The following is a 22,543-nucleotide window of genomic DNA, read 5'->3' as shown; positions in this document are numbered from 1 at the left end:
CAAGTCTGACTGCTCTTTTTAAAGTCTCCAGGCTTACCATTCAGGTTATATATTATCTTTTCATTTGGTACATGACGCTAATTCATTAGTCCATATAGCAGATGTGGTCGTTCATCTTTCCCTAACATATTAGCTATACATAAAAGGTTATTTTTGTGACAGATTGAGACAACAGTTTATTTCCCCTGCAAATGACTAATTTTGATAAATCATTTATGTGCATTTTACTCTTTACAAGTACTACTGTATAGTGGATGTACTTTTCCCTAAATTACTACCAAAGAACAAGATGAATATTGCAAAAATGTTTACAATTGTCAAGATATTACTGTATATTGGTACAGTGTAATGGAGTTTGATGTATTGGTATACAGTGGTGGAACGTAAATTACGTTTAGTCAAGTACTGTACTTAAGTACAATTCAAAGGATTTTGAACTTTACTTTATTTCCATTTTTTTTATACTTTATAGGCTACTACTTCACACATTTCGGAGGGAAATATTGTACTTTTTACTCAAATACTTTTGACAGTTATAGTTACTAGTTACTTTTCACATTTTGTATACAATTGATATAATTAGCTTAAATAACTGAATGTATTTTTATAGATTAACTACACAACTATATATATAAAAAGTAAAAAAAGATCTCCACATTGACCAACTACAACTTTAAAAAGCTGTATGCACGTTAATGTAATAAAAAAAAAACATAATGTATTGAAAGGGTGGCCCTGCATAATGCGTACCTTTACTTTTCATACTTTGAGTGCATTTTTTGATACTTCTGTACTTTAACTTGTAATTGAGCGTATTTTAAATTGTGGAATTTCTACTTTTAATTAAGTAGAGAATCTTAATAGTTTTCCATCACTGCCAGTATGAATAACATAGTTGATCAAGAGACGTTTGTGTATGTTGAATCATCATTAATGACAATTTATTTATTGGAAAATTGATTTTATCTAAATACCCAAAGTGTGTACATTATTGACAAGTTACTATATATATATAAACACCCCTTTTTAAACAAACTTGGCTGTTGTGTATTTATTTTCTTTGTGCCATAAATCCAAACTAAATTACCGCAGACAAACATTGCTGCAAGGCAAAGGAACACTTTACATGCTGTACATCCCTCCTCTGTTTAGTCAATGACATCTTACATTGCCTTTTAGTTACAACTACTACTGAACTCTTGAACCTGGCCAGCACAAAATATGACACAATCTGTTTATTACAAAAGCATTTTGCACCAACATACACAGATAACAAAACAAATACAAAAACACATGCCCACATCAAACTGTAACTTCATTCTTCATATTGTTGCATGAAAACAAATAACAGATGGAATATTCTTTAAGATCCCGATATGGGACCTATAGTAGAGCTACTTGAGGCTCCTACATGTTCCTCTAAGACATGTGACATCGGCCCAGTAAAGCAAAGTGCTGCAATCTGGTTGCAAAGTATCAAAAAAGAACACGGATCATCTCTTCTTAGGAGCCTCTGCTTTAGGGGCTTCTTGTTTAGGGGCCTCTGGCTTTGCTTCCTCTTGTTTAGGCGCCTCTGGCTTTGCTTCCTCTTTTTTAGGGGCCTCTGGTTTTGCTTCCTCTTGTTTAGGGGCCTCTGGTTTTGCTTCCTCTTGTTTAGGGGCCTCTGGTTTTGCTTCCTCTTGTTTAGGGGCCTCTGGTTTTGCTTCCTCTTGTTTAGGAGCCTCTGGTTTTGCTTCCTCTTGTTTAGGAGCCTCTGGTTTTGCCTCTTCTTGTTTAGCGTCCGCCACAATCACGTCATCGCCACACAGCTTGCTTTAAGAGAGAGTTCAACAATAGAAAATGTAGTGAACGCATACAGTAGATGTTCCATTGCAGAAATAATTGTATATATTTTATTTTCTAATATCTTATTTTATAATAAATCCAGCAGTAAAGTAGTGACCGTACCTTACAACGTCGGATTTTGTTTTCAAGAAGCCACACACTGCGCTCCGTGCTGCTAGCTGCTGTTTCAGTGTTTCTGATTCTTTTTCCCAGCTGGCCTTCTCCTTATCGAGTTCATCTGTAGGTATCATCACATGACATTATACACATTTTGAGTGTTTCACAAATTAAAAGCAAGGTTAGGATCATCACTTGAAGTTCTACTTTTCAACTGTGAATCAGCAGACATGCTGGGTAAAAGAGGGAAAAGCTGCGTCGCCTCAATCGGCACCTACCTTGGAGATTTTTTAATTCTGTCTCTGCTGATGCCAGCTCATCTTTTTGAGATTTCTGCAAGTGGAAAAGTAAATGTCAGCAACACAAACCTGAGTTCGTTAGAGAAATCTTCTCTACACACACTAACATCCTGCATCATCTTTGACTTTGATGCAGCCACCTCCTTTTGACTTCTACAGTAAATATTTGAACACTTTTTTCATAACAACACATGATCATGTTACATGATCAAGTAGGCCATAAGGATAAACTTCATGTCTTCCCATTATTTGGCTTAACAAGGTTATTTCTCTCATATTTTCATAACATTTTATCAATCCTTTTTAACATTATCCCATTCTCTTTCTGATGTTTTCCTTAAAAAGCTCTCAGAAACACTGAGGAATCACCTAAATCCGCTATGAAGCCACTTGATCGACTTTGCAGAGACGGTTTATAAAGGGCATTAAAAATGACTGTAAAATGTATGTAAATGCAAATTCAGATTTTCCATTATTTCCCCACAGAGCTGCTTCCTCTTCCTCCAGAGCTAGTGTAAAGTCCCCTGGCTACTTGACACCACAGCAGAGGAGTATTTATTTTGATGTGATACACAGTTTAATGCATTTATTGCCTATTTAAGAAGTTTAGAAATACGAGCAGAGACAACACATTTCAGTACAGGAGGACTAGGGGGCAGAGGCAGATCATATTTCTCATCAATAGCTTTTTTTTTTAAAAGCAAGATCCACTGTTGTATCTGTCATTTTATGGTGAAAATAAGTGGGTAGTTAAATAAGGAAACTGGTCTATGGAAGTTTTTATTTTACTTTATTAGTTGTAACCCACAGAAAAAAATCCACAAATGTGTACCATGATCTGCAAATATTTCACTATCCACAAACATGTATTTTTGTATTTGTGTTGTGTAAAGTCACAGAGTAAGTTATGCATATTTGCAAATCGCCCTGTATTTTTGTGGATGTGACTTTACACAACACAAATACAAAAATACATGTTTGTGGATAGTGAAATATTTGCAGATCATGGTACAATTGTGGAATGTCTTCTACAGGTTACAACTAATAAAGTCCAATAAAAACTTCCATACTGGTCAATGAAACCATAAAGGCCTGCCGTGTATACAAGTAGGGGCAGTAGATTAGTTTACCTCATTTCAACAAGAAATGGTTTACAAAATCATACAGCAATGTAGGGAAAAGTAAAGTAGGCCAACTGCTTGAATTTGCTGGTGCCATGTTAGCCCAAAGTCAGTCTCTATCTGATATGCAAGATGGTGGTTATGATGATGCATTCACAACTAACCAGGTCAAACAGGTTATGTGTGTCTTTTTTTGGCCCTGATGTGATGCCAGTGAAATATTTTTCTCACAACTGAAAGAGTGTCTTCAAAGAGCCGGGTGATGCATTTCAAAAGGTTATAAAGTAATTCTAAGTCTATTTGAATTCAAATTATTTCAACTGTTAAGCATTTCCCAGTAAAATAACAGTAAAGAACTGGCAGCAGGGTTGCCTTTATGTTACTGTAAAATTAACATTATTATACTGTCGCTGAAATTTACAGCTTTGCACTGTTAATGAAAAATACTGATTTTTTTTTATTAATTTCACAGTATTTTACAGTTAATTTACTGTTTAAAGATACATTATATAGCTGCATTATCTTACTTATTTGTTTTAATGCACTATTTAGGTTGTATTTTTTACATACATTTTAATAAACATTATTTTTTGCCTATAGGTGAATAAACTTAGCAGGTTACAGACATAGGAATAGTCACACTAAATACAATTAAAGACACTTAGACTTTAGATAAAATAGACTTGTTGACACTTTTCCCAAAATGTCTGTCTATAGCTGGCTACAAGCACAGGATGCAAACCAGAACAACATGTGAGAGAAGAACAATAAAGCTAATTCACTGATTTTACAATCATGTACAATGTACAAGCCTCACATGTGCAGATCAGGTCCCAGAATTAAAGAAATACTGCATGAAACTGTTACTGATGATACTTCAGACAGTTGATCAGCAGTAAAGTGCTGCTTTTTAAGAATGCATTATAGTTCAGTTAAAAAACGACTTATGAGCGTAATTTAACAGGTTTTCTTTTGTATTAACAATAAAGCACTGTTTTTAGCAATAACAGGTTAATACTGTTGAAATCCTGCTGTAAATTAACAGCCATTGTTACTGAATAATCTCTCTTCCTGCATCTGTCAGATCCTCCTCACCTGGCTGCCCTTGCAGATGTCAGCGTCTCCCCGCGCCTCCTCTGCTCTGTTCTTCAGCTTGTTCACTTCCTCTCCCATGGTTTTCTCCTCAATCTGGGTCTTCACCAGCAGGTCCTGCGTCTCTGCCTTCTCCTTGTTGTACTCCTGCAGCACATCGTAGGTCACCCGCAGCTTGATGTCCTGAAACTTGTTCCGTTTGGTTTCCTTCAGGTGCTCCTTTTCCCGGATTTTCACGATACCAATCATCGCGACAGTCACGACTATTGTCATAGGTAGAATGCACTGCACCTTCATGATGTTTAAGGCTTCTTCTCTGATGATGGATCAGTGTCTGTAAGCACACAAGGCTGCTCTCTGTGTCACCCCTGGTTACACCTATCCACCTTGGTCGAAGTAAAGTCAATCAACCCAGGAGGCTGACTCACCTGCTGCTGTGTGATTGGATACTCATGTGTGTGTTGCCACCAGTGTGCCACAGAGAAACACGCCCTCTTCCTGTATGCTGTCACCTCACCTGTAATATCCTGCTCACCTCAAACTATCAAGTCTAGTACTGTACTGAAGTACAACTCAAAGGATTTTGAACTTTACTGTATTTCCATTTTGTTATACTTTATAGGCTACTACTTCACACATTTCGGAGGGAAATATTGTACTTTTTACTCAAATACTTTTGACAGTTATAGTTACTAGTTACTTTTCACATTTTGTATACAATTGATATAATTAGCTTAAAAAACTGAATGTATTTTTATAGATTAACTACACAACTATATATATAAAATAGTAAAAAAAAAGATGTCCACATTGACCAACTACAACTTTAAAAAGCTGTATGCACGTTAATGTAATAAAAAAAACATAATGTATTGAAAAGGTGGCCCTGCATAATGCGTACTTTTACTTTTCATAATTTGAGTGCATTTTGCTGATAATACTTCTGTACTTTTACTTGTAATTGAGCGTATTTTAAATTATGGAATTTCTACTTTTACTTAGGTAGAGAATCTTAATAGTTTTCCATCACTGCCATTATGAATAACATAGTTGATCAAGAGACGTTTGTGTATGTTGAATCATCATTAATGACAATTTATTTATTGGAAAATGGATTTTATTTAAATACCCAAAGTGTGTACATTATTGACAAATTACTGTATATATAAACACCCCTTTTTAAACAAACTTGGCCGTTGTGTATTTATTTTCTTTGTGCCATAAATCCAAACTAAATTACCGCAGACAAACATTGCTGCAAGGCAGAGGAGCGCTTTACTGTACATCCCTCCTCTGTTTAGTCAATGACATCTTACATTGCCTTTCAGTTACAACTACTAACAACTACTTGAACCTGGCCAGCAGGCCAGTGTGCCACATAGAAACACGTCCTCTTCCTGTATGCTGTCACCTCACCTGTAATGTCCTGCTCACCTCAGACTATATTATATTAGGCTTCCTTATAAACTAGTAAAATGTGACTGTAAATACTCTGCCAAGCCCTTGTTTTATTACTGTGTGTGTGTCTGTTGACAGAGGATAAGCTGGAGCTTATATAAATCATTTACCAAGTGAAGCCTCTCTCTTTTTTGTATAATTATCTTTATTTAATGTCATGCTTTCCATGAGGTTTACTTACAGTCTCTTTCCAACAAACATGTATAATACCTTGATGCATGTTATACTATCCCAGATTGGTGTCTGGCTAATGCAAAACATGATGACACATGACATAACACACACATTCATATCACATTCATTCATTAACTCAACACATATTTTACCTCTCATTCCTAATATCTCATCAACTCTTTCCAAATCTGTAAAGTAGGGGCCTCTGTTCCCCCCCCCAGTGTTTTAACATGAGCTTCTTTCAAGATTCAAGACTTTTATTTACAAATAAACATGTTTAAATGTTTAAATCACTTATTAACACAGGAGGAAATAAGGATATGTAGTTAAATTATGGCCTAAAGCAGCCTGATATTACTATTTCACTTTATTTGGTGACAGTGAGGGAAGAGGTACTTTTCAGATTTTATACCCTGAATATGCTCTTGAAAGAATGAGTGGCATATTGAAAATAACTTGATAGTATGTACTGTACTAGGGATTTTATTTTATTTTATTTGAATCCCCCTTCCCCCTTTTTAATTTATTTATTTTATTAGGATATTTTACATTATTGTTGTTATACCTTGTCTGTACATATAGTATGTTTGCGTGTATATGTATGTTGGGGTTTGTATGTACTGTACGATATAACTAAAAAACAATTAATACAGTTTAAAAAATAATAAAAATAGCAGTACCCCACTGTAAAAACAACTGTTACAAGGAAAAGGCCCATTTCAGAGTGTTATATATTTTGTATTATGCATTAAACATGTAAAGCAGCATGTTAATGTTGGTGGTTGGAGTGGAGCTGATTCAAGTATTTTATATAATGTTAAAGGTAGATTAATTTATAACAATGCATCATTTTAAAATATTATGATTATGGGTTTTGTATGTAAAATCTTTATGTGTAAAGTAACTAAAGCTGTCAAATAGCCTAAATGTAGTGGAGTGGAGTAAAAATGGAGATACTCAGGTATAAAGTACAAGTATCTCAAACTTGTACTCGTGTTTCCTCCACACTTTAGAGAAACAGGTCAACAGATCAGAAAGGTGTCATAATAAAACATAACAAATAGCACAAATAAATAGCACATATTATTATTATTATTATTAATAATAATAATAATAATAATAATAAAGGAGGAGATTATGTCGATGTACAATTGAATTAGGCTACATTACAATAACAAATGTTTTGATAGGCTATTTGTGGAAATGTTATTCACATAGCCTAAGTTTCTTGTTGCTTATTTTTGTAACTAAAGCTGTCAAATAGCCTAAATGTAGTGGAGTAAAAAGGGAGATACTCAAGTATAAAGTACAAGTATCTCAAACTTGTACTCGAGTACATGGTAAGTTTCCTTTAGAGAAACAGTTCAACAGATCAGAAAGGTGTCATAATAAAACATAACAAATAGCACAAATAAATAGCACATATTATTCTTCTTCTTCTTCTTCTTCTTCTTATTAATAATAATAATAATAATAATAAGGATAATAAGAATAAGAATAATAAAAGGCAAGGCAAGGCAAGTTTATTTATAGAGCACATTTCATACACAAAGGCAATTCAATGTGCTTTACATATATAAAAGCAAGATAAAAGGGCACAAAGTGCACAAGATAAAAACGAATAAAAGAATATAAAAGTATAAGTTAAAAGAAAATAATTAAAAGGATAATAAAAACAATCAAAAGATAGTAAAGTGAGTCTAGATGGCCACTGTTGGTGCATCTTTGATCTCATCTGGAAGTTTGTTCCACAGTTGAGCAGCGTAGCAGCTACAAGCAGGAGGAGGAGATTATGTCGATGTACAATTGAATTAGGTTACATTACAAGAACAAATGTTTTGATAGGCTATTTGTGTAAATCTTATTCACATAGCCTAAGTTTCTTGCTGCTTACTTATTGTTGTGTCATTATTGTTGAAACCAAGCATTATGTGATATTAATATAAGATAAACAAGGGAGGCAAAGTGATCACGATGCAAATTCGTGCAACGTGTTTGCATAAGAGCGTGCCACAGAGAGGAGGAGGAGGAGGAGGAGGTGGAGAGTCTCCAGCAGGAGGAAACAGGTGGTTAGTCACGCCCAGCCTGTTGAGCAGGTAGCACAGGTAGAGTGGACACAGTCACACCGAGGGAGCTGGAGGAGAAACCTGTTGCACGGTTGGAGAAATACCTGGAATGAACTACAAAGTGAGCAGCACTTGAACCAGTCTTTTCCCCTCGTCGTCTCGACAAACCAAGATGAAACTGGCTGTAGCTCTGGTGTGCCTGAGCGTGGCTGTGATGGTTGTAATGGTTTTACAGGCCGTGCGTCAGGAGCTCGACCTGCACTGGTTGAAAACCCGCATGCTGGACAACTCTGCCGAGGTCAAGAGGAAAGAGGAGACCATCGTCCAGACGAAAGTGAAAATCAATGAGATGAAGTCAACGCTGCTGTCCGTCAACTCCAAGATAGAGGAGATGAAGAAGAAGAGGACTGACAGTGAAAAGTCAGCACAGGACCTCAGTCAAAGTCTGCAGACCTGTAACACTGAGAAGGTGAGAGGGACACATCTGCAGTTTTTACTCACAGCTGCAGGTGTTATTTATTTATTTTTTATGTATTTATTTATTTTGCACAATTTAAGACTATACAACGTAACAAAAAAATTAATAAGTGCAGGAAGAGGCAAAAAACCCACTGGGCTTATCTGAAGCCTCCACCTTAAAAAAAAATTGACTACATAATAGTGATAACAAAGAATAAGGACAAGATATATATATATATATATATAATAACAACAATAACAATACAGTAAATATATATATTAAAAAAAGACAAGTGTGTGTGTTGGGTGGAAGTGTATGGTTAGTGTTTGTGAGGAGGATATTGATTTAAATATCTATAATGACTTCTGGGTAATCGTAACCAAACAACATTGTGAGTGGTAAAAAATTTAAAAAAATAAAAACAGATACATGGACAACATGGGGAAAGGCAATTACAAAACAGCAATTAAATGACCCTTTAAGCGACTTTTGAAACATTTGACAGAATTAATTTAACATGCATACAATCATAACATTATTCACAGGAAAGTCTTCAGGATGCACATGATATCTAACACAAACTGTTTGAAGTTGGCATGACAGGAACAAACTCAGTATTCTGTTAAATTAAAAAGATTTGATTTGTTTTTCTATTTCTTTTTTTTCTGTTTTAATCTATAACAAATACTTTCCCCCTGTGCCTCTTATTTAGGCAGCTGATAACAAGAAGAAGACAGATATAGGAGAGTCCATGACTAAACTCAAAGGTAAGGCAGCTTTTTGTTTCACCTCAGATAGTTAAAACTGTACTTCTGTACAGTAATATTGGCCAGTCCCAAACTGATCCAGATAAGGGAATGTGACAAACCACAATTTGTCTCTACACACCCTAATCAGGCCTTTTAAAAGACCGAGATAGAGGTTGGAGCTGCTAAGAGCTGTCTGTTCAAACTCTGTCAATTAGAAACCAGTAGAACTAGATGTGTCATCACTAACCTGCAGGCTCCAAGCACTCTGTCCTCGTTTCCAGTCACCGATCTCTGAGATAAGCAAAAGTAGCAGCTCCCATTTTACTAATTCGTTGTGTGTTAAATACGGGACTTCATAACATTTGTTTCTCGCTGTTATACTCTGCCATTTCCTCAGCTAATCACGAAGTGGCTAAAAAGGTGGCCGAACACGACATCCAGGACTTGAAACAACAGATTTTGGATAGAGACAAAACTCTTTGTGGCTATGCGGATACAACCAAGAAGGAAGCAAGGTAAGATCAGAAACTTTCATCTTGAGAATAAGAGTGTGGTCAGCTAGAGCTGTCGAGAACATCAGAGAGTTTCAACAGTTTGAACCAGAACCACATAATAGAGCCATGGCTGTAAAACTAAAGACATAAGGCATCTGTGCACCAAATTAACATTGCTTTTTCTTTTCTTAATTTTGCAGGGAGCTGTGTGGAATCACCGAAGCTACAAAATAAAGTCAACTCAAAAACATTCAACACAAACTTTTAAAAGAAGAAGAAGCATGTATGGCATGCAAACGAGGATACATTTTGTACTATCACTGATGTGAAAACGTGTTGTTGCTTATATGATGTACAAACTGTACATTCATTGGACAAATGGCACAGACATAGGGAGTGGGGAAATATGTTGTTTAGTTTTGTATAATTTTGCAATGTGATTGTGTTGGTTATTTCTAATTATGCCTTTTGTCTCTGTAAAACACTTTAACAGACGATTACAGCCTTCACAAATAAATTAAATTTGTCATGTATGTCAGCGTCCCCTCACCTGAATCAGCAGCCTGCCTGAGGCATTTACAGTCTATGTTTTTGTTGCCCTGCCCCTCAAGAAACATGAGCGATTGCCAGCAACTGCAAAAATTAAAAGGGCATCTGTTTAATTGCTGAGGTTGTGTGGGTGGAAGAATTTGTTAGCCGAATGTACCTCATCGAGTTGAACAATAAGCTTATGCTTCATCAAGTCAGATGTTGGAGTGTGAAACGAGTCAGTTGATTAAAGCTTCAGTAGGCAACAGTTTATGGCATCATTGGGCAAAAATTCCATAATAATCTTTCAGCACATTGTAATTTAAGTGCTCTGAGAGAAAATTAGACTTCTGCACCTCCTCATGGATCTGTTTTCAGTCTTTAAAAACCTTGCCCTTGACAGGAGACTTTGACCAATCACAGGTCATTTCAGAGAGAGAGCGTTCCTATTAGGTGTGCTCCGGCTGGTGGGCGGTGCTTGGTATTTCCTCAACTGATCTCAACATGGCTGCAGGGTCAAAAACTCTAATTTTACAGCTAAACAGTACACTACAAGATGTTTCTGAAAACATTTGAGGTGAGAAACAGGCATTACAGTAACAGAATATTGATTCATATTTGATCAGCGCTGCCTAGTTTGACCGTTTGCAAGTGATTGACAGCTGCTGGGCTGACGCATAGAGAGAGACAACCATTCACGCTCACAATCACACCTGCGGGCAGTATAGAGTCAACAATTAACCTTCATATCTTTGGACTGTGGGAGGAAGCCAAAGAACTCGGGGAGAACACGGGGAGAACATGCAAACTCCACACGGAAGGGCCCCAAGCAGAAACCAAATTATGATAAACAATAACAGTTCAGTGGCATGATACTCTACCTCCCCCTAGTGCACAACCAAGGATAATACTGACAGTCTCACAGCAATTTTCAGTCATGTTTAAGATCTGCTTAGTATGCATAGCTCACCTAGCATTTCCTGTCTTACCACTTCAGCTCAATCTATAAATACTACTTTTCAGTCTTGATGCAGCCAGTCTGTCTGGTTTGAGTCGGAACCCTCAAAGTTGGCCAGCGGCCAGCGTGCTACCAAATGTTAGAGAGATAAAGGTGCAGCCGCTGGAATATATGTAACTTCTGATGAACAATAAACCGAGAGACTGGTTGAATCTGTCTTGATCAATTTAACACCTCTTCAAAAGGCCAATTCACTGACGTAAACCGGAAAACAAACAATATGTAGCTGCGTCTTCCACAGTCATATTCAATATAACTGGTGATGAGTGAAATTGTTTCCCCATGAAGTTTGAAAGATGTGGTCATTGAATGCATTTTGTGTCAAAACATAGAAATGTTATTCACGGTTGAGTCCACATTGACTTGTGCTGACTGTATGAAGTGAACTCTGTTTAGAGAAATGCATATAAACAATTGTAAAAAACAAACAAAAAAAAACTGTAATAAAAAAAATTATTGTTGGTTGACATGTGAACCTAGCTCTTCTCCTTGAGCATATTTTTGTATGCTTAATGCAGTACCTGTGAGCGTTTCTGGACAATATTTGTTATTGTTTTGTGTTGTTAATTGATTTCCAATAATAAATATATACATACATTTACACAAAGTAAGCATATTTGCCCACTCCCATGTTGATAAGAGTATTAAATACTATACAAATCTCCTTTTAAGGTACATTTTGAACAAATAAAAACTGCGATTAATATGCGATTAAATTCATTTAATATGATTAATCATGGAAAATGATGCACGATTAATATATATATACATATATATATATCAGAATCAGAATCAGAATCAGAATGGTGTTTATTGCCAGGTGTAAGAGGTATACACTAGGAATTTTCTTTGGCTTTGTTGGTGCAAGACAAACAGTATATAACAGTATAACAGTATAATAACAAAAGAATAGATAAAACGTTAAAATAAGATAAGAATAAAAATGTACAATTTACAAATAAGCTATAAACAAAAATAAAAAATAAAACCAAATGTTGTATCACGATTAATCGTGCATAATTTTCCATGATTAATCGTAATATATATATATACATATATATATATATGTACATATATATATATATGTATATATACATATATACATATATATATATATATATATATATGTATAATACCAAATTCAAATCCCAATGTGCATCAGGTCGAGATGGATAGAAACTACGAATAGCCAATCACAGTGCGAGGTGTAAACCACGTGACCTGAATGACGCGGGTCCCTCGTGCCGGAAGTTTACAGGCAGTGCTCTGATGACACATGAAAGTCACCGGTAAAACATTACATCACATTACATCAGAGTACAGCACAACCGAGACTGAAACATGTGTTAAACATGCTTAAGGTATATTATAAATTATATGCGTTTACGGATACCAGTGTTTATTAAAACGGTAGTACTTCGTAGCATCGTTAGCATCGTTACCTAGTAACAACTACTAGCATCGTTACCTAGTAACAACTACTAGCATCGTTACCTAGTAACAGGGATCAACGGTTAGCTCTAACGTTCTCTCAAAGTTACCGGCAGCTCTGTCACAGTCTGGTTCTTTGAGCCGGTTTTTCCGCCTTCCTCGTCGCTTTAAACAGTTTACCTACAATGGCGAGAGGTCTGGGTCGAATATACCAGGTCTTTCAACGCCTTGGCTCACTCTCATCTACGCAGACTCATCTCAACGTCTCAAGATCTACCAACGTCTCAGCCAGGACCGCCATGGTAGGTACAATAAACATCAACGTCTTTTTGAATTGAGGTTTCCATCTGTGTGTGTGTGTCCTGTGACGTCATTCTCCTCCTCTATCACCCCTTCTTGATGTCTCTCAGCTCAGTGATGGGTTCAGATGGCCTGTGACTCAATGTCCAGTGTTCATTCCTGGTGCTTCACAAACTGTGGGAAAATCAAGGAGAACTGCAAATGAATCATTAAATCAGCCTTCATACTTTTAATCTGATTCTGCAAAAGTTATCAGTTAAATGCAGTGGAGTAAACAGCACAATATTTGCCTCTGAATTGTAGTGGAGTAGAAGTTTAAAGTAGCAGAAACTGGAAATACTCAAGTAAAGTACCTCTAATTGTTCAGTACTTAGGTATATTCAGCCAACTTCATTCGAGAGTAGCTATCTTGAATGAACGATAACAAAAATGTTTTATTTACTTGAATGTAAAGTTATTTTGCACTAACCATATGGTTGTGCTTGTTTGCAATTAGGTACATTCCTGGGATGTAATTTGTAATGTGCAATACTCTTGGCACTTTATTCTATTTATTCCTTTATTCTTTTATCTCGTATTGTCTTTATTCTTGTATTTATTGTTTTTATTTATTGCGAATATTTTGATTCTTGTACTTTTATTGATCTCACCTCCCCATATGCCACCTACTGTGTTCCCTCTGTCATTGATGATTGTGCAGTATGAATGTGTATATGTCTCGGTGGACTGCAGAAACTGAATTGCCCTTCGGGGATAAATAAAGCTATCTGTATCTGTATCTGTAAAACTTGACTACTGTAACGGCGTCTTTACTGGTGTTCCTAAAAAAGTGGATCAGACAGCTGCTGCTAAGACCAAGAAAGTGGATCATATCAGTCCAGTTCTGAGGTCTCTACACTGGCTCCCTGTCTCTCAGAGAATTGATTTCAAAATACTCCTGCTGGTTTACAAAGCACTAAATGGTTTAAGGCCAAAATACATTTCTGATCTTCTGCTATGTTATGAACCATCCAGACCTCTCAGGTCATCTGGATCAGGTCTGCTTAGTGTCCCCAGAGTCACAACTAAACATGCAGAAGCAACGTTCAGTTTTTATGCACCAAATATTTGGAACAAGCTCCCAGAAACCTGCAGGACCAACTCCAACTCTGAGTTCTTTTAAAACTAATATTAAAACGTTCCTGTTTGCTGCTGCTGCCTTTTATTAAACCAGATAATGATCTTATTCTGCACTAGAACTTTTAGTCTTGTGTTATATTCTATTTTAGCTTCTATCCTAGCTTTTATTTTTAGCTTGTTTTTATTTTCTAATCTTTAATGTTTTTATGTTTTTATAACTGTTTTAATTATGTCTTAATGTTCTTTTGCACTTTGTCGCAATGTTCTTGAATGTTTATGTAAAGCACTTTGAATCGCCCTGTTGCTGAAATGTGCTATACAAATAAAGCTGCCTTACCTTGCCTTCAGTGCAGTCCTGGTGCGTCACAAACTGTAGGAACATCAAGAAAAACTAAAAAAGAATCATAAAATCCGCCTTCATACTCATCAGCTCAGACCCCTTTATGGTTGTCAAAGGTAGCAATGGCCCATTTTGAGTTATTTAAAAAGATGTTTTACTCTAAAATTGATTTGTAAAAGTAGAATTTATGGCTGTGGTGTTGGATTGCATTAGATTTTATAGGTGTACCTAATAGAGTGCATATATATATATATATATATATATATATATATATATATATATATATATATATTTGTGGAAATTCAATTGAGAAATAACACATGAAAACGTCTGTTTTTGTCAGAATGAAATACCTGATAAACCAGTTTATTTCATCACATTAATCCAAATATCTTGTAAATTCAGAAGTGCCATAAAGCACTCCCGAGTCAAGGATTTACATTACTTTGCATAACATTTACATAAAAGGGATAGAGACCTTGTTAGAAATGGTATGATGGATGACAAATTTCTATTGTATTTTACTACTTTTTATTAAGTTTGTAAAGCATTTCCCTGTTCAACAGACGCTGCCATCGCTCTTTTCCTTCAAGCCCCGGGACTTCAGCCTGCCTAACTCCTCATGGGGCTCAGAAATGATGGGGTTGTACGAGCATTATTACAGCCAGTGTGAGGTGGAGACGGAGGGAGGAGAGATACAGGAGGGGCCGTGGCAGAGACTGCCGAGCTATAATCGCCTCCTCAAGTATGTTACAGGTAACAGTGCAGTCTGTGACGTTTGTGTGTCTTTCTGCTTGTTCGTTTTGTCCATGAAAAAGAGTAAGCATAGTTATGGGACAAGAGTTTTTGGCGATAATCAAGTTCTGAGGGTAAACTGTATTGTTTTTGTTTCTGTTGTATTTTAACGAGATATCCATGTATTGTTTGAATTATGTTCTAGGGCTCAGTTTGGTCATGACTGGTTTGAGTGGACATGGCCTATCACCTGATAATGATAATCTCATCCTCTGCTTAAACAATGTTTTGTTCTTGAACAACTTGTCAGAGGCTATAATCAGTATTTTTCTAATTACAATATACCAAATAGCAATGTGAAGACAGTGTGGAAGGGGTTTCTCATAGTGATGAACAACAGATAGTTATCACTCCTCGAACCTGCAGCTCATTGTTTAGCTGTCCGGTCCGTAACTTTACTTGGTTCACTCTCATCGCTCTCATAGCGTCGTTTTCAGCCGGAGCAGGCAGCTGTTTTCAGTGAAAAACAGCTTAAGAAAAGTGAATATTGGACATTCAGGTCGCCAGTAGGGATGCACCAATATTGGATCTGATATCGGGCCGATACTGGCTCAAATAGCTGGATCGGGTATCGGTGACACTAGCGCCAATCTATTCAATTCAATTCTATGATCATATACTATATACATTATATACAGGTATTTAATTTCTATACTGTATTTATACCACAATAGTGTTAGAACTAGGCATGTGCTGATATGAATATTTAAATAAAAAAACTGTAAATGCACCTGTAATTATATATTTGTTGCCTCGTTGGATGCCCTGTTAGCTGCTGACAGTTCACTTGTGTGTTTTTCCCATCAGGTGGAGTGTATCTTAGTAAGATAATCCAGTCAAAAGCACGCCTTTTTACCCGGAACATCAGAGACCCAGGGGGAGCATTTGAATATGCTACATTTTTTAACAGCGAGGAGCAGAAGTGTGTGTGCATTTGTCAGGCTGGACACCTACTGGAGGGGCCGCCAGGGTGAGATAACTGTTAATGTTGCACAAGTTTGTGTATAAATAAATGTATGTGCTTGTTGTACTTTTACATACTGTTTCTACTTAACTGTACTCCATACTGAAAACAACACAGTAATATTACCTTGAATACATTTTCACATTTTGTGGTTTTGAAAGATTTTAAATCTTGGTTTGAAATATGCTAGTTTGCCGATTCCAGCCACAGACATGCATGCCATCCCCCTCACTCTCTCCCCACATTTTCTGTCTGCCTCTATATTATCAGCTTTCCAATGATGGCAAAATGCCATCAAAAACAGAATTACTTGCCAAAAAAGGCTATTTTTAAATCCTCAAACTTCACAGAATTACAATTTTAAACTTTGGATTTGATGTCTAATAGAAATTGTGTGTGTTTCCAGACATGTCCACGGGGGGGCAATAGCCACTATGATTGATACTGTGACAGGGACTCATGCTACAATAGTCTCTGGACCTGTTGTGACTGCCAACCTCAACATCAACTACCGCAGGTACAGGAAGAATACATTTTTTGACACATACAAAAGTTAATTTGTCGTGTAAATAGATTTTATTTTGTTTATAATAGCAGAATTAATGTTTGTAGCTTTGTTTAAATATTCAACAAAAAGTAAAATACCTAACTTGAAATGCTCCTTTTTTATTGGTTAGTATAATGTATAAACAATAGTTTTCTGATCATTTTGAAGACCCTTGCATCCATAACACTCTCTTTTCAGTATTGTACCCCAATCGTCTTATCTCAGTATTACTGTAGGTACTTGGGATGAGCAGTCAAGGTCTCTATGTCTGTGTGTAGCCTATATACCCAATATTTAATCGCATGATTGTCCATGATTAATTGTGATTAATCGCACATTTTTTTTATCTGTTCAAAATGTACCTTAAAGGGAGATTTGTCAAGTATTTAATACTCTTATCAACATGGGAGTGGGCAAATATGCTGCTTTATGCAAATATATATATATTTATTATTAGAAATCAATTAACAACACAAAACAATGACAAATATTTTCCAGAAACCCTCACAGGTACTGCATTTAGCATAAAACAATGTGCAATATGCAAACATGGCAAACTCAAGCCATAACATGGTTGGTACCAATGGATTTTTTTAGTTTCATATGATACCAGTATCTTCACTGTAATTTTGAAACTGAGCCAGGTACAACCTCCGAAGGATTGATTGCGTTAATGCATTAAAGAAATTAGTGGCGTTAAAGCCAATTTGCATTAACGCGTTCTTGTCGCGTTAACTTTGACAGCCCTAGTTGTACTGTATGACATCATTCATTCATGGTCAGTTTGACCTGACAAACACGTTTTCCTGTCCCCAGGCCCATCCCACTGGGAAGCACAGTGGTGCTTGAATCCACTCTGGATAAGAAGGAAGGCAGAAAAACATTTATTACATGTAAAGTGACCAGCAGCGACGGCTCCAAACTGCACACAGACTCAACAGGTAACGTACATTTTTTTACACGCACAACATGTCTGCTGTGACACGGCGGCGTGAACGCTTGTGGTTGGTCAACATCTCTGCTCTTCAACCTTCTGCATTGACACTCTCTTGTTTTCTTTTATGCCTCTCGTGCAGTGCTGTTCCTGTCAATCAGTGTCAGCCACCTAGTACTGGGAGGGTGACACAAACATACCAACCTGCCACCAACCAAGCAAGCTGAGGCCAACGAGTGAGTGTGTGCGTGTAAGTGGGTGTGTGAATGTGTGAGTGTGTCATTGGTTTGGAGCATTTTTAGGGGTGTGTGTGTGTGTGTGTGTGTGTGTGTGTGTGTACTAATTTGCAATGTGAGTTAAAGCTGCAATGGGTAGAATTAGAGCAAATATGATTAAAAAAGGTTATTTCTATTAAATGGTCGCTATTTCCTGACAGTAGTGTGTCCTCCGTTGTCCTCTGGTGATCCTAATGGCATCTGCAAGATTTCGCAGACCGGAGGAAAACAACCAATCAGAGCCGAGCTGGAGCCTGCCGTCTCTGAGCAGCTGTCAATCACTCGCAAACTCCGGTCAAACTAGGCAGCGCTGATCAAATATGAATCAATATTCTGTTACTGTAATGCCTATTTCTCTCCTCAGATGTTTTCAGAAACATCTCTTAGTGTACTGTTTAACTATAAATTGAAAAAGTTTGTGACCTGGCAGCCATGTTGAGTCAGTTGAGGAAAAACCAAGCACCGCCCACCAGCCGAAGCACAGCCAATAGGAACACTCTCTCTCTGAAATGACCTGTGATTGGCCAAACACTCCGTCACGCGCTTGATTTTTTTTAAAGCCTGAAAACAGAGCCATGAGGACGTCTGCACCTCCTCATGGCTCTATGCTGAAAGTTTATTATGGATTTTTTGCCCAATGATGCTAAAAACATTCTGCCTACTGCAGGTTTAAGAGATAATTTATCTAAATATGACATTGTTGATCTTTTATCATATTTTAACATTCATACTTCTCTGTTGGCCAATATGTTTTTACAATCAGACTGTATAGTTTCATGACCTTTTGCTTAACTACCTCTACTTAGTGTTACTAACACATACATACAGTATCTTAACATTATTTATTAAACTAAATGTTAGTGGTTATTTATTGTAACTTTCACAGTATTTATGGTTTGATGTAACACCGGGGCCTTTGGAAGTGAGATTATGCTCAAAATGTACTGAAGTGAATATTTTTATTTTCCTCCAAAAAAGCCTTAAGAAAATGTTATTATATGAATTAAGCAAAGTGTGTTTATTTTCTTTGTCATAAAGTTAAATTGTTTGTAAAAGGGAATAAAAATTGCATTGCTTTCCTTTTTTTTGGTTGATTCTCTGATACTCTTGCTTCTGAAAGAAATTCCTGAATTGGATGTATTGCACCGACAATAAAAAGACAATTTTAAGTTTTTCCTAGTGTCTTTAAAAAATATATATTGTACATAGATCACCATAGATTTTTGCCCAAAAAAGCATGCTTAACTATATATCTATGTACTAAATATGTTTTTAATGAATCCCTGATCAAACTTGATAGTATAACCGCTAATATGACTAACTGCATATAGTAAATTTCATAAAGTTTAATTGACACTGACATTGCAGATAAAAGTCTGGATTTAAAAAAACTAGGTCATTTGATTCAACTGCCAAAGATGAATGCAGAATGTCATGTGCTGCTTTTTGTCTGTAATTTATGCACTTAGAGGATTAAGGATTTCTACTTTATTTTAAACTCAGTTTTATCTTTGGTGCAATCAATGAGCTCTAATTGGTGTAACATTTCAGCTAACAAGAGTTTCAGGCTTCTAACTTACACATTTTAATTTATATTTTCAGGTGTGGGTTGTTAACTGTTACCCCACCATGTGGTTATATTTGAATACGAGATGTGGATTTGCATCCCATGAAAATATCATGACATACAATGAAGACAGAAGGGGTTCCAAAGCAAAATCATAGCAGTTGTCATCTTGTTGCTGGTGTATCACTCACTCCCTGACACTTTGAACGTGTTTCTACAGTCAGAAGTGACTGAGGCGTCCCACGATGTGCCATAATAAGTAACACTGTCCACATCACAGAGACCTGTGCTGCTCAGGCAGTTACTGCAGACCACGATGCTGAAAAAGCGACAGACCAGAAACGATTAGAGCACTATTTTGGGTTATACGCTACTGTACTGACTATAGGTTAAAGACATTGATTTTTACATTGGACTATGAAACATCTGAATGTGAATGTAATGTTAATATCTCATGATGTAACACCAATAATGTTTACATTATTACAAAAAACAACTGGAACTCTGCAGCTATGCAACAAACATAAAATGCCATTAAAAGAAAAAAATACACGAGTTACATATTCTTAAAGAGGGTATTGTTTCATTCTTTCAAATTTAACATCAAAATGTGTGGCTATTTGGTTGTCTGACCATTTATAATTATATTTTGTCACCTACACGCCTATCCAGCAACAACCAGGGTTTAAATGTGCTATTGATAACATTGATAACATTCAGCCACTAGATGTCTCATTCTCACTCCCCTGTTCAGTTGCATTTACTTCACAACAAGTTGTTGTCAGGCACTTACTGTACAGTCGATCTCAGACATTTATCTGTTTTTTTCCACACTAACTGATGACCCAGAGATACCACGTGATACCAACGTTGTCTTAATATTGGCTCACAAGCCTTGTTATAAGTGGGAACCAAACTGTCAGATATCGTCCACAGAGATAAACAAAACATTCATTTTGGAACCGCCAAAATTTTGAAAATGATTATTTCACAATCAGAATTATTATTATTATTTTTTCAGGAAAAGACGTATTTTTATTCGGCACCTTTCTAAACACTGTACATTTTATTTATTTTTAATTATTCGTGTTACTAACAACTGAGAGCAAAGCCCTTCTGCTCTTAATTTTACCCAGACTATCAGATGACTGAGCTGCAACTCCAGAGACAGTGACATCTAATGTTGATGTTCATCAAACATGGCAATTACTTCTGCTGCATTCAAGCAAAATGTAAAAAGGAAATATATCAGTTTTAATAATGTTTCCTGTTATTTTCAGTCACTGCCTGTTATATCGGTGAATGATCCACTGATGTATTTGACATACAGCTTATAAAACTTAATATCACTCTTTTGTATGTTTTTTTTTAAGCAAATGGCCAAAAAGCTTTGAATAATACTGAAATTAATGCGACAGTTACAAAGTAAATTCCTATTGCGTCCATTTAAAATACAGCAAAGTGTTGTTTATTAGCAGGTGCTGCGGAGTGAATTTTTGTTTAGCAGTAAATTATTGGTTAGTATATACAAACCCTGCACGCATTTAACTTGAGTTCTCACACATTTTGGTCTGAAATGTGGTTTCTGGTTCATCACACTACAGGCCTGGTGGTCTTCTGAGGGCCCCTCACATCTTTAACCTCAGTACAAGTGCAGATGGAAATGCTACCTTAGTTTCTAAAAAACTGTGTGTGTGCATGTGTGTTGGGTGGCGGATGCAGGACAAATGAACACCAGCAGTTTGTTTTTTTTCTTCTACCCTGAAGAGTCATGTGGTCAAGTCGGGTTTGAGGAAGCAGGTGGGGGGGCAGAGTGGGGGCAGTTTTTTTCAACTTTCAGTTAAAACCACCTGCAACAAGCTCTGGCCACTGTAGCACTTCCAGGTCTGGTTTCTACTTAGTTATTAGCCTAAAAGTGCAACTTCATCTGGAAAGCTTATTTTAACCTGCAATCTTTAAACAAAAAATTCTGTTAAAAGTGGAAGCAACTGACAGGATGGCGAGGTGTCAGTCAGTGACTTGACGGTGAACAGGGTCACCCAGAGGAGTAAGAATATACATCCTGAAAGTAATATAACTCTGGGTCCATTTCTTTAACAAAATAGGCCTAATGTATAGTGTTGAAGCATCTGTTTAGTCATTTGACAGAAAATTAATTAAAGACAACTGTGAATATCAAGTAAAAATACTTTCTTGTTCACAACCTCTCTCCTATATGACGATTTAGTGACGAATGAGCAGCTTAGAGAAATCTCTGGGCTCTGGTAACTTATAATGGTCAAGTTGTTTTTTTATGTATTTTTTTATTTTTATTTAATGAGTAATTAGTAATGGGAAAAAACACAACTAATCATACTGTATTTTTGTGGGCCCCTATGGTCTTCCTCAGCTTTCACCCCAACAGACATGCTTACCATGAGACATAATAGCTGTGGATTATTTTATTTACACTTGGCATATTGCAGTGCTGGAAGAATTATAATTATTAGATTATTTACTTAGCAATACATGGAAAAATACTTACATAAATGTCCTATATTCAAAATCATACTTAACTAAAAGTAGCCTAGCCTACTTAAAGTATCAGAAGTGACTCATACATTACTGTAACATTATCAATGCATACACATGCGGTGGCATGTTGAGGTGGAACAGATTTGAACTACCTTGCATTCATCATATTTTAAGAGGTAAAAAGCACAAATAAATGTGATGAAGTATAAAGTTAAGTAAGAATACCTCTACATTGTTCTTAAACCTGCAGTAGGCAGAATTCATCATCACTGGGCAAAAATTCCATAACAACCTTTCATCATATTGTAATTCAAGTGATCTGAGAGAAAACTAGACTTCTGCACCTCATCATGGCTC

The 22,543-nt window shown here is 36.4% G+C and overlaps 3 protein-coding genes across 4 annotated transcripts; 2 read left to right on the top strand and 1 right to left on the bottom strand.

The window, feature by feature from the left end:
• Positions 1 to 1,222: 1,222 nt before the first annotated feature.
• On the bottom strand, positions 1,223 to 4,881 carry LOC141779026 (uncharacterized). Its single transcript, XM_074653644.1, has 4 exons — positions 4,457 to 4,881; positions 2,220 to 2,274; positions 1,948 to 2,062; positions 1,223 to 1,812 (listed from the first exon to the last, which is right to left on the bottom strand). The coding sequence occupies exons 1-4, from the start codon at positions 4,748 to 4,750 to the stop codon at positions 1,494 to 1,496; spliced, it is 783 nt and encodes a 260-aa protein (XP_074509745.1). The 5' UTR covers positions 4,751 to 4,881; the 3' UTR covers positions 1,223 to 1,493.
• A 3,241-nt stretch (positions 4,882 to 8,122) lies between these two features.
• On the top strand, positions 8,123 to 10,387 carry LOC141779025 (uncharacterized). Of its 2 annotated transcripts, XM_074653643.1 has the most exons (5): positions 8,123 to 8,272; positions 8,387 to 8,620; positions 9,324 to 9,378; positions 9,758 to 9,875; positions 10,055 to 10,387. In XM_074653643.1, the coding sequence occupies exons 1-5, from the start codon at positions 8,261 to 8,263 to the stop codon at positions 10,086 to 10,088; spliced, it is 453 nt and encodes a 150-aa protein (XP_074509744.1). In that variant the 5' UTR covers positions 8,123 to 8,260; the 3' UTR covers positions 10,089 to 10,387. The 2 variants fall into 2 exon arrangements, with proteins under 2 accessions (XP_074509744.1, XP_074509743.1); XM_074653642.1 differs by having other exon boundaries at positions 8,173 to 8,620.
• A 2,249-nt stretch (positions 10,388 to 12,636) lies between these two features.
• them4 (thioesterase superfamily member 4) lies at positions 12,637 to 19,274 on the top strand. Its single transcript, XM_074653676.1, has 6 exons — positions 12,637 to 13,133; positions 15,157 to 15,346; positions 16,193 to 16,355; positions 16,756 to 16,866; positions 17,713 to 17,837; positions 17,973 to 19,274. Exons 1-6 carry the CDS (start codon positions 13,017 to 13,019, stop codon positions 18,017 to 18,019), a joined length of 753 nt encoding a protein of 250 aa, XP_074509777.1. The 5' UTR covers positions 12,637 to 13,016; the 3' UTR covers positions 18,020 to 19,274.
• Positions 19,275 to 22,543: the final 3,269 nt, after the last annotated feature.

The sequence above is a fragment of the Sebastes fasciatus genome, chromosome 12 (genome assembly GCF_043250625.1).
Source record: "Sebastes fasciatus isolate fSebFas1 chromosome 12, fSebFas1.pri, whole genome shotgun sequence".
Lineage (NCBI taxonomy): Eukaryota > Metazoa > Chordata > Actinopteri > Perciformes > Sebastidae > Sebastes > Sebastes fasciatus.
This window is presented reverse-complemented; position numbering and strand designations above follow the sequence as displayed.

What these genes read in the sequence shown, in the direction of transcription:
- LOC141779026 (XM_074653644.1), bottom strand. Translation starts at nt 4,750, where the DNA reads ATGAAGGTGCAGTGCATTCTACCTATGACAATAGTCGTGACTGTCGCG. An exon ending in ACATCTGCAAGGGCAGCCAG is followed by an intron (nt 2,275 to 4,456) that starts GTGAGGAGGATC and finishes TTCCACTTGCAG; the next exon opens with AAATCTCAAAAAGATGAGCT. An exon ending in AGAATTAAAAAATCTCCAAG is followed by an intron (nt 2,063 to 2,219) that starts GTAGGTGCCGAT and finishes TGATACCTACAG; the next exon opens with ATGAACTCGATAAGGAGAAG.
- LOC141779025 (XM_074653642.1), top strand. Translation starts at nt 8,324, where the DNA reads ATGAAACTGGCTGTAGCTCTGGTGTGCCTGAGCGTGGCTGTGATGGTT. An exon ending in AGACCTGTAACACTGAGAAG is followed by an intron (nt 8,621 to 9,323) that starts GTGAGAGGGACA and finishes CCTCTTATTTAG; the next exon opens with GCAGCTGATAACAAGAAGAA. An exon ending in ACAACCAAGAAGGAAGCAAG is followed by an intron (nt 9,876 to 10,054) that starts GTAAGATCAGAA and finishes TTAATTTTGCAG; the next exon opens with GGAGCTGTGTGGAATCACCG.
- them4 (XM_074653676.1), top strand. Translation starts at nt 13,017, where the DNA reads ATGGCGAGAGGTCTGGGTCGAATATACCAGGTCTTTCAACGCCTTGGC. An exon ending in TCTCAGCCAGGACCGCCATG is followed by an intron (nt 13,134 to 15,156) that starts GTAGGTACAATA and finishes CCTGTTCAACAG; the next exon opens with ACGCTGCCATCGCTCTTTTC. An exon ending in CTCAACATCAACTACCGCAG is followed by an intron (nt 16,867 to 17,712) that starts GTACAGGAAGAA and finishes TCCTGTCCCCAG; the next exon opens with GCCCATCCCACTGGGAAGCA.